The 11,701-nt window shown below is 35.4% G+C and overlaps 1 protein-coding gene across 1 annotated transcript in view; it reads left to right on the top strand.

Moving 5' to 3' along the window:
• The first annotated feature begins 1,642 nt into the window (after positions 1-1,642).
• LOC136821605 (SH3 and PX domain-containing protein 2A-like) overlaps positions 1,643-11,701 on the top strand; it is a 46,592-nt gene continuing 36,533 nt past the window's right edge. The window contains exons 1-9 of the mRNA XM_067077826.1: positions 1,643-1,732; positions 8,464-8,573; positions 8,863-8,943; positions 9,284-9,332; positions 9,567-9,643; positions 9,833-9,960; positions 10,151-10,194; positions 10,988-11,095; positions 11,454-11,585. Coding sequence (XP_066933927.1) covers positions 8,487-8,573; positions 8,863-8,943; positions 9,284-9,332; positions 9,567-9,643; positions 9,833-9,960; positions 10,151-10,194; positions 10,988-11,095; positions 11,454-11,585 — 706 coding nt within the window. The 5' untranslated portion in view covers positions 1,643-1,732; positions 8,464-8,486. The remainder of the gene's footprint in view (positions 1,733-8,463; positions 8,574-8,862; positions 8,944-9,283; positions 9,333-9,566; positions 9,644-9,832; positions 9,961-10,150; positions 10,195-10,987; positions 11,096-11,453; positions 11,586-11,701) is intronic.

The following is an 11,701-nucleotide window of genomic DNA, read 5'->3' as shown; positions in this document are numbered from 1 at the left end:
CCAGACATTCCTGCCAGTGTGGAATTGGTGCAAAGGCCACGCCGAAGGCGTAAAGACGATATTGAATTCCTACCCTGTAGGCGAAAATGTTTTAACGATGGAAAAATTAGAGCGTCGCAGGGGCGATTTTTTCAGCAGGGGGGTTTAGGGGGGGCGCAGTTAGCCCCCCTAACGGGTCCCCGGGGAAGAGCCCTGGTGGGGGTTCAGGGGGCGAAGCCCCCGAAAACCCTGGGATGTTAAGCATTTTCATGCCTGAAAGTTGGTTTAGAATCGACTATTTTTCCTGGTTTGATGATTGAAAAAGCTTGAAAGATATCTCATATTTGATAAATACTGTTCGGAAGACAGTCAGGCACATCCTGGCAAATGAACGGGGTAGGCATTTGCATGGGGTATTCGTCACCCAGTGTAAATGAGATAGGACGTCTCAGGCTAAAAGGGTGAAAATGAATAAAAATGAACTTCAAACTGAAAATGGGAAAAAAGGAAGAAAACTGGGAACTTTATTTTTTCGTTAAAAGATTCTTCAATCTTCGAAGACAAAATTGACCCATGGAAAAAAAAATTCATCTATGCAGTTCTTTGAAATGAAGAAAAATATTTCCAACCCGGTTCAATTATGTGGGGTATTCAGTGCTATTACATCACTTTTGTTTTCGACCCCTTGCATTTGCCACCAATCGCAAGTGAAAAATACCCTGTTCATTTGCCAGGATGTGCCTGACTGGAAGAAAGCTAAGCGAACGATAAACCGCGATCTTACACGGGCGGGCGGGTGGTTTTTGAGGCAGGCGGTGTTATTCTTCCGCTTCGTCATCCGCGTTCGACTTTATGCTTGAAAAAATCCCGCGTATGTATACTGCCAATGAAAATGCGCTACCGTTCGGCAAAATAAACATTGTGCATTAGACTTACGATTTATAATCGGACGAATTTCGGGTGAACATTTACTGAGAAGAATGAATCGAATATTGCCGTTTGCTAAACTAAACTTATCGAAAATGGCGAGGAATGCTCCTGTGTTAGACTTACGCCAATATCTTACTTTGTAGCTGCTCCTTACGCCAATACGCCAAAAGGAATTAGAGCCTCACGCCGAATATATTCGGAGTATTATCGTGCACCATTTCCAGACTGGCATTCCTGGGGGTTCTGATTCTTGGCAGATGTGTAGCAACCCTGTGACACATGGTAATAAACCATCAGCCAATCTTGAAACTACAACAAAACATACCACATCGGAACCTTTTTTTAGAGGTATAATAGTCTGTCTGTTGTTTAGGGTGGAAATTCTGGATAATCAAAAAGTTCACAAAAAAACTCCACCCTTGGCCTTGTCAATTAGACTAATGAGATCTTTCAAATGATGGATTACCTTCAATGTCAAGAAAGGATAAATGATCAAATAAAAACCATATCAAAATCAAAAGAGGACAAGAACCAACAAGAACCATCACCATGCCCTAAAAGCCATCAGCCATGCTCCATTCTTTCAATCAACTTTCCCGCTCAAAGTCCTCATTTTCTGAACGCGGGAAAAAACCGGTATTATCTATCGGCTTTAAAAATTTGATTTCTTATTGTTCTTCAACCCGATTAATGGAAAATCGGGGAAGATCAAATGAATAATTTGCCGAACAGTAAGTGAGCAATTGACAGAACAAGAGGAAGGTTGGCTGACAAAAATTAAAAACTTTTAAAAAATGTTGCAGAAAGTAAACAAAACCTTACAGTAAGATATCATTTTTCTTTTTACTATTTACACTGTTAGAGGTGTTGTGCTTGCCATCTATTTGTCATCAATTTCACTTCTACATCATCTTGATACTTTGTTATAGAAACAGTCTATTTTCATGATAGTTTGTATTTTTTCTATTTTATTGTTTGTTGTTTTTGTTAAAAATTTTGATTTGATGTGTTATTTTGGGAAAACATAAGAGACAAACCTCCAAAATGTGATCGGCTATTGCTCATTCCGACATTTCAAATTTTCCGGGGGTTTTGCTGTTTGGGATTGTTTAGGTCAGGGTTGCTAGTAACGGCTTGTCACTGTGCCGGGTGCATACTCGGCGCCTTGGGCCCCGCAGGGTTGCTAGTAACGGCTCGAATTTCAGTCAGGTTTAAAAAAGGGGTACTTTTACCCATATTATAATAACATTACCCCCGTATTTTGCCAGTTTGGTATAAAAAGTTATGAATTGCGTGATTTTGCTGTGCGGCAATGGCTCGATGGATAGAGCGCTGGCTTCCGAAACTGAAGGTCTTTCTTTGGTGGTGGTTCGAATCCCACTCGGTGCGAAAATTAGACTGGTCGAAATTGATGGACAAATGATTGACAGGTATGAAAACTCAGTCAGAAATGAGAAACTAAGTCTCAGAAACTCAGTAACTCAGACAGTCAGAAAAGAGAAAGACGGGATCAGAGATGAGGATCACATCTCGGAGGTTTGTATCTTACGCTTTCCGTTATTTTGATACTTGATTTAAAATTAGAGTCAGAGGGGGGGGGTAGATTTATGTTAGCAATTGTCTGATTTTAAAATCAGGGAGTAAGGGATATCCTTGCAATCACATGGACTGGTATGTTTTTCCCAACAGAACCGGGCTGAACCGGGTAGTATAGTCAGAGCTTCCTTTCACTTTATCAATATTACGACGTGCTCGACAGTGCTGTAATATTTTGGTTTCGCGCTTTCAATTTCAAGCAAAGGTCAATAGACACACGTACATAACAACAGGGCTGCTGGCTAGAAAAATTTAAACATAGAATTAAAAAAAAAAAACTGATCATCCTTCATCTTGAAATTTATGATCTTGCATGATTTTTTAATATCCAACCACACTATTTATATACTTGCAATTCTGTCGGCAAGTAACTCGCCAAAAATACTCGCACAGCAAATATGAGATTCTAAAATAGTAGAGTCAGTCTAAGCTTTAAAATTCCTATATTAGGATTAGAAACTAGGCTAGTCCTATCTCTTTATCTTTCCCTTTTACAACAATACAACTGACAAGTTGACACAACACATTGACAAGTAATCCCTGTGAGAGAAGTTCATATTGAAACCTGCAACAAAAGCGAAAGTGTTTTGTTCTACTGATTGCTTCCCGGCTCTCCTTTGCAGATGTTTAGCAAATTTCCACCAATGAGATTGCAGCATTTTACACAGCCCTTCTTTTTGGCACCCGTTGCCTCCCAGTGCCTTGCACGAAGAGCAACTGTAAAATCCCACCCTTCGTATATTTGTTTTAATCCGTGATCCTAAGGCTTACGTTTTTTCTTATCTTCGATTTACTGAAGAAAGCAGGCATTTGATGCGAGAGTTAGATTCTCAACAAAGTGCCGTAAAAAATCATTGAATAAAAGAAATTTTAAATATTTTAATTTTGAAGAATTGGTCCAAAAAAGTGAAACATGGAAAAGTTTCATTTTTTATTGGTTCAATGGAAATAGGGGATTTGGAAAACTTTCTATGTTTTTTTTTTTTGCACAAACCCCAGTAACTATGGGCAAGCACTCGGTTGCTCGGTTGCTAAGATGTTGGCTTGAAATCAAAAGTAAAACCACTGAAAATGAATATAAAATCGGCCCGCACTCCAAATCCCGTGATCGTGATATATATATAGGAGTTTTTAAGCATGACTGAGAGTAGAGCTGTGAGCGGTAAACTAACTTAGCATTTTTTATTACTGATGACAGCTTGCCTCATGTGTCATTTTAAGTTGAGCGATTCATATATGGTGAAGATCAGAGATCTGACCTCAAGGAGAGCAAGTGTTGAGAATACTAAATAAAATATAATAAAGAGTTGACTCAATATCTTTGTTTCAAACTCAGAGTTTCATGGTGCACGATGAAACTCTGAGTTTGAAACAAGGATATTGAGTCAACTCTTTATTATAGTAACGCTCTATTTACTTATTGAGCACTCTACGAGGAGAAGATAAACACCCTCTACAATTACTAAATAAAATAAAGATGAAACATAAAAAGGGGACTAATATTTTTATAATTACAAATTTTTTTCTTTTTTTTTGAATTTTTCTGAATATGTAAATCAAACCAATCAAACATTCTGTCAAGAAATGAGAATTTTATGCGAAAAAGAACCAACAAACCAATAGACATAAAGTTTAAAAAGCCAAGCAGAAACACAGACACAGCAATCACATAAACACAAACACCAAAAACAACTCAAAAACCCAACAATATTGTAATGCAATCTGGAGTCTCCGACTTGCGACAGGCGCAGTGGCTTTAAACATGTTTTAAGGACGTCCAACACTCAGCCTCCCCCAGATTCCATAACCCTTAACCGACCTGCAGTCCAAACAAACTAACAAACATAGAAAAATAAACAAAAGCTCACACACAAATACAAAGAAATAAAAAAAGGGGGTAAACAACAGTCAAAACAAACAAGTTCAAAGAGAACAAGACAAACGACAAAAGACAAGCATAAAAAAAAACACAAATTTTCACAAAATAGACCCAGAACCCGGTTCGACACCTAAAGTCCGAAATGCCCTCTTGTAACTTATGGCATGTCCAAAAAGCCATAAGTTTGGTGTAGAAAATTGGGGGCATTAGACATGTTCATTTATACCTTTAAAGAAGCGTATTAGAATGTCGAATTCAAAACTGCCTGTTAAAAAATTTAATTTTTTCACCCAAAAAAGTTATTAGGCAAAAACCAAAAAATGCAGACGTCAGCAAAACTTGTTTTTTAAATAACTCCAGTTTGGCTGATGGTATAAACATGAAATTTTGACCAAATTTGCACATCATTAATAGAATTATTTTGAAAAAAATCTTTTTTGAAATTTTGCTGCCGTCAGCAATTTATTGCAAAAATTCGTATTTCGCTGATTTCTGCTGACGTCAGCAAAATTTGAAAAAAAAATTATGCAAAAATGTTTCTATTAATAATATGCAACTTTGGTCCAAATTTCATGTTTATACCATCAGCCAAACTGGAGTTATTCAAAAAACAAGTTTTGCTGACATCAGCATTTTTTGGTTTTTGCCTAATAATTTTTTGCCAAACTGCGCCAAACTTGTGGCTTTTTGGACATGCCATAATTCACACGAGCCGCGCAGATGTCCGCACGGGAAAGAGCGAAAAAGAAAATGACTGGGAAAACTAACATACAATACATGATATAAAAATGTTTTATTTTTTCAAAAATGCAGTTGCGCTAAAAAATCATTTAAAGATTCTCCAAATTTCATGAAAGTCTCTGGAAATCTATCAAAACACTTTCGCAAGAAAGATCTTTCAGCTCCCTGATTGAGCATGCATTTGAATAGAGTTCTGAAATTCTGGGCAGAACATCTTCAAAAAGAAGAGTGCATCTAGCAATGCTGAGTAACCTCAGAATATATAGAACTGTAAAAGATGATGGATGGTAAATTACTATCTTTATGTGGCATTCTCACAATGAAAAAGGGAAAGGCATCTCTCTTGTCAAACAATTTGTAAGCGAAAGATGTTATTTTCAATGCTTATATCAAGATCCAAAAACGTTGCATGTGTTCGATGATATTCAACTTTCAACTGTAGCTCTTCCGGATAGATATCATTATAACATGTAGACCAGCGTCCGAGATTCAAAAAAGGCCTTAAAAATGGTTTTCGTAGGGCACCCCTTAGATCAGGGCAAATTTTTGATATTATGCTCCTAATAGGGTGTAGAATTGACAAAAAAAATTTGCCCTTCGAATCTCCTGCAGTTTTCGAGTGAATCGATTTTTAGTTAATCGATAGAACTTATCAAGGGTCCCCCCTTTACTTACGTTTTTTTCGAAGTCTGAAAATCAAATATCTGAGACTACAAACGGATTCAGCATGAAAAGTAGATAAAGAAAATGGGGTTATTTGTTAAGTTTCGACCACCTGGTGCCAAGAAATGGCATTTTTAAGGCGAAAAATCGACGTTTTTGGCGTTTTCCGATGACGTCAGCATTTTCCTAGGAGCATTTTCAGAAAAAATCATTCCCACAACTGGATAGCCCTGAATAAGTAGTATCCAAAAATGGTATGGTTTGTTAACTTTCGATGTCTAGATCTCGAGATATTTTGGTTTAAATATTGAAAATTATCGATATTTTTTGTCAGCAGTTTTTCAGCATATTTATCCACCTTAAAAATGAATTATCTCGAGATCTATACATTGAAAGTTGACAAACCATACCATTTTTGGATACTACTAATTCAGGGCTATCCAGCTGTGGGAATGATCTTTTCTGAAAATGCTCCTAGGAAAATGCTGACGTCATCGGAAAACGCCAAAAACGTCGATTTTACGCCTCAAAAATGCCATTTCTCGGCACCAGGTGGTCGAAACTTAACAAATAACCCCGTTTTCTTCATCTACCTTTCACGCTGAATCCGTTGGTGGTCTCAGATATTTGATTTTCAGACTTCGAAAAAACCGTTACTAAAGGGGGGACCCTTGATAAGTTCTATCGATTAACTAAAAATCGATTCACTCGAAAACTGCAGGAGATCCGAAGGGCAAATTTTTTTTGTCAATTCTACACCCTATTAGGAGAATAATATCAAAAATTTGCCCTGATCTAAGGGGTGCCCTACGAAGTGAGACAATCCACTGCCTCGGCCGTTGGTCTAATGAGAAAAAATCATCTCTATCATTAATAGTGCAAAGGTCATCAATAAATCTACCAACTGAATGAAAATTGTATGCTCTAGGAGAAATAGTAGATATCAAATTTTATACATATTTAGATTCTTAATAATAAAGAAAGAGGTTAGGTTAGCCCAAAATGGAGCTGGATCTATTCCCATCGGGATACCAATGTTTTGGTTGAGTATATGATTACCAACTTTGAAATAGCAATTCTTGATTAAGAGCCAGTTGGTAAATATGGGGTTAAGGTATGGGGTTGGTAAAGTTCACCTTTGAAGATTTGAGAGTTTAGAAGCACATTTTGACAGACTTGATCCTTAAATGGTAGATCAGGAGGTAAAGATCTTGATGAATGTTTGTACTATCCCCATGAAACTTTCCAAAAACCAAGATTTCATTATCTTAGTGGGCTCATTTTCTGTTCAATCTTGAGCAAAAATTGTTGTTTTGAGCAGCATTGTCAAGATTTTTAGGATTTTAGAGTTAAGACTGACTTTGAGCTAGCCCTAATCTTTGAAAGAAAGGAAAAGGTTCCAACTTCTGATAAATTCTTGAACTATCTATAGGATGCTTTCACAAAATCAAGAATCAAGTATCAACGGGTACTCATTTTGGACAAAAATTTCAGCCAAAAATGTACTTTTAAGTCAATTTTACAAAATTAAGGGGGTCAGGGGAGTTATAAGTCGCCTTTGAGTGAAATTTCAGCCTCTATAAGCTTTCGAAGAGTACCATATTTGATTTTCCTAGAAACCTTTCTGGATGTGATGAGGAATCATAATTTTCAGATAAAATTTACCCTCTAACTGCCAATTACTGGCTGCAATAGAATGACCTCAGCTCTAGTCAAAAATTTGAAAAAAAAGCCTTTTTGGCCCAAAAAAGCACATTTGACAACTTTTTTCACCTAGTTTCATTGTTTTTATATAAAAGATTCATCATAGCCCTTATATTATAACAAATTTAGTGACCTAGACCCCTTTGAAATTTGCCAATGGGCCAAATTATCCCAAATTTTAGTCATGTTAAGAAAATGTTTAAATCAAGATAAAAAAATTTATGGTAGGAGATCACATAGGTTTCTCTTTTGATCCTAAGAGACCAGGCGGTTGTCTTTCAGGAACAGAAGAGTTTGAGGTCAGAAAATGTTGGGATTTCTAGGGAAATTGGGCTAAAGGGGCCAGTAAGGCCGAAATTTTTTATTGCAATCACTTCAAATGGATAGACCAGGGACTGAACTACCAGAAATTATTATTTTGAGCAGTAACAAACTCCCCTGGGACAGGTCAGATGGCTCTAAAATACCCCTTAAATCAAATTTGTAGTGTTTTGTGACGTCATAACTCCAGCTACCATTTTGAAAATTTTGATTTCTTTTGAAAATTGTATAGTTTACTGGCCATAGTTTCAGAATCACCAAAAATCAATTCCTCATTTGGATTTGAGAAAGCATGGTTCTATATCAAAAAACTTTTTAAGTGCAATGCCCAAAAATGTCAAAAACTTCAAATTGGCATAAATCCGCCATTATGGATTTTCAGACCAAAATATTTTGGGATTTTACTCAGTTCATTGTACTTAACAACATATCCAAAAATGAAAAAAATCTAAGTTTCAAACTATTGGAACTGCCCCATACTGCCCCATTCTTACAAAACTGGCTCTTATTAAGCTAGACAATTCATTTGGGATTAAAAGGATATATATTGTTTATGATAACTTATTAAAATGAATATTTAACAAGAATATTTAAATAGTTCAATATTTAACAAGTAAAATATCATTGTTTTTCTTTGTTTTTTTTTTAAGGCAAATCAACACAAATAGAGAGCATGAACTCCATATCATCAAAGTATATTCACGAAATAAAAGTTCTAGGACTTGAAAAATTACGAAAAGATTTCTCTGGAAAAAGATATGTATGTACTGTAAAATGTATCTTTAATGAATCTCCATGTCTTTATATTAATTGCCTAATTGATTTCTGGGGGATCCTTTTTAGTCCCAGTAAGGGTCAAAAGTCGGACGGCACCCCTCGTCAGCTTGCAACCGTAGTACCCCCCCCCGGATTGATTTCTAACTGCTGGGTGATTCACAAAGAAGTTACCCTCTATAAAGTAATTTTTAAGAATTCAATTCTTTTGCTTTGGAAAGAAAAAAAAAATTATTTTATGTCTATCTGTTTATAATTGTTTTCCCATTGTTTAGGAGTTTGTATTGAATGTGAAGTGGAGTAATGGAACAGATGCAAAAATCTATCGGCCACACAGCATGTTTTTCGATTTTCAGGTAGGAAACATACCATGTTGTTAGCTTTTTATGGAATTTTGTGTTGATTAAACAGTGTGACTTCCAATTCCATTGAAAAAATTGTACATCAAATCTTGTAATTAAATTTCTTTTTAACACTATTTTTAGTCACATCTGATGATTTTACACAAGTGCACAAAACTTTTAGTTATGTTTTTAACATTTTTTAACATGTAGAAAATACACATTTATGAAGCACTGCAACTGTATCGTGCACTCTTTGAATATTTGCTACATATTGGGTTTTGATTCAGTGTGACTTTTATTAAGTAGTAGTAGTATTTATTTGTTCTGAAAAAAATTGTGTGATATTCTTCAGGGTGTACTGGCAGAAATGTTCAAAGATGTCAAGATTCCAAGTGCTCCAGGTTTTAAATTAAACTTCTTTCTGCTTCTTTATACCTCAGTTCTTTTAAATAAATATTATTATTTCATTGTTATTTCTTTGTTATTGGCAAAAACACCAATTCTTTGACTGTCTAAAGACATATTTGGACCAATATTTTCTGCTCTATACTGTTATTGCTATTGCAAGGTCATATCGTACTGGCCTTTTTTCAGAAGCAAATTATTTCTGTAAATATTTTTTGTTTTGATTGCAGTGGTACGCTTTCACTGGGCTCTACTTGGAAAGTTAGGCCATGAGAAAGAATGCAAAGTTATGGAAGAGTTTTGTCAGGTATCAACTTTTGCATTCGTTTCTGATTTTTTATTTCAACTGAAATGGGTAAAGAATGATGGTATCATTTTAAATGGTAAACATTAAAGAGTCTTGTAAATAAACAATAGCAGTTTCAAATTGGTGTAGAGGCGTGAATTCTCTAGATGCAATACCAACATCATGCAAATTTTGAAATCTTCCTTTTAGAAAATCATTCGTCTCCCACCCAATGTATCAAAGGCATCTATAGTTCTACACTTTTTTGAAACCTGGGGAACAGATGTAAGATCTAAAGAAAAGAAACAGTCTGAATTTTTTGATACAGAAGTTGGAAGGTAAACATTTTTTGCAATTCGAAAAACTATTTAAAAGTAAAAAAACTACAAGCAATATATATAATATCAATCACCACAATAAAAGCTACCAAACTCAAGATGAAAAAGAAGTTTCCTTATTTTTTAGCTCTACCTTACAATGAAAAAAGATTCTACCAAAAATTTTATGAATTGTTTCTCCATACACTAGGGCCAGTATACAATCCACACAAGAGAGGAAAGCAGGGATGTCAGGTAAGCAACGTTTAAAGAAAGATTGATATACCTTAAGGGAAGAAATTTTTGTGGAAAGAATTTTTTGCGGAATTTAGTTTCGCAGCTCACAGCTCAAAGTTAGGAAGTTTCGCGAATTTAATTTCGCGGTTGAAAGGAATTTTTGTTTAAAACATGGCTTATTTTTTCGCAAAAACACCAATTCTATAGGTGATTTTTTAACTCATGAGAATATTCTTGTTTCGTTGAATTTAATTTCACGGATTTGTCAAAAAACTGCAAAATTTGTTCCGCGAAAAAAATTTCTTCCCTTAAGGTATATATTTTCTAAGTGCTCATAAAACAGGTTAAAGCATCGATGAAGCCATCACTGTCAAACTCCACACTTTTAATGCAGAAGAATTGCTTCCTTAGTTTTTCAGCTAAAAGCAGGGGTTTTGGTTGGCCCAAAATCAAACTTGTCACTCAAGGATATTAATTATTTTTAATTCACTATCACCCTTAATTGTCCAACTTATGCAAGATTTTATTCTGCTCAGATTAAACTAAAAGTGGTGCACAAAAACTGTAAAGATATTCTCATTATGTGGAGCTTGTGAAATTTTTCAAATAAAGATAAAGATACCTTATATTATATAGGTGTTCCAGAAGTGGGTCAGAGGCTTAAAATGTTTCTTACCCCCTAAGGTACCACTGTACCAAATTTCATGTTTTCTAGTCAAAAAAGCACAATTGTATTCATTTTTAGCACACTTTCCCTGGACTATATAGACGGTTTAGATTTGAAATTGTGTTATCTTTCCATTCTTATCAGATAAAGATGACCAATATCGTGTCCTAGCAAGTTACGAAGCAACCAATATAGGTGAAACTTCACTGATTGAAGGCACTTTTGTTACCATTGTTGAAAAGAATGAAAGAGGTAGGATTGAGACTAACGAACTTCACTATTTAAATCACTTATTATTGTATTTGTGATGCTTAACATGTGTTATTGTTCTTGATACTTGCTAATTTTACTTAAATGTCATAAAACTCTATATAGCTGTCCATTTAATAATTGATTAAAACTATATAGCTGCAAGAAAATTTCCACGAAAATACGGACGATTTTTTAAATAAATGCCTCCTCCAATAAAATATTATCCCTTCTAAAAACGTTTTATGATGAAATATGGTATTTATGGTATTTGTGATACTTTACTAAAATGCCATAAAATTCTACAGCTGCAGGGAAATGCCCACAAAGCTATCTATAATTCTCTTCTCCATTTCTATAGGGTGGTGGTTTGTAGCCCATGATAATGGTGGTCAGGGTTGGGCTCCTGCCACTTATCTTGAACCTATTATACCAAGTGGAAATAACGACGAGGGTTATGATTGGATCTCTGTAACTGACTCTAATGGGGTTGGTAAGTTGCCGTAAAATTTCATATTTCTTCTTTAATGTTGTTTAGTAACAGCTATTGGAACTACTGTTGTTAGGGGCCGTCCCCTCCCCTCCCCCTGTACGCAAGCATACGCTTTT

Source organism: Clytia hemisphaerica, unplaced genomic scaffold (genome assembly GCF_902728285.1).
Source record: "Clytia hemisphaerica strain Z4C2 unplaced genomic scaffold, Clytia hemisphaerica genome assembly, whole genome shotgun sequence".
NCBI classification, from domain to species: Eukaryota; Metazoa; Cnidaria; class Hydrozoa; order Leptothecata; family Clytiidae; genus Clytia; species Clytia hemisphaerica.
This window is presented reverse-complemented; position numbering and strand designations above follow the sequence as displayed.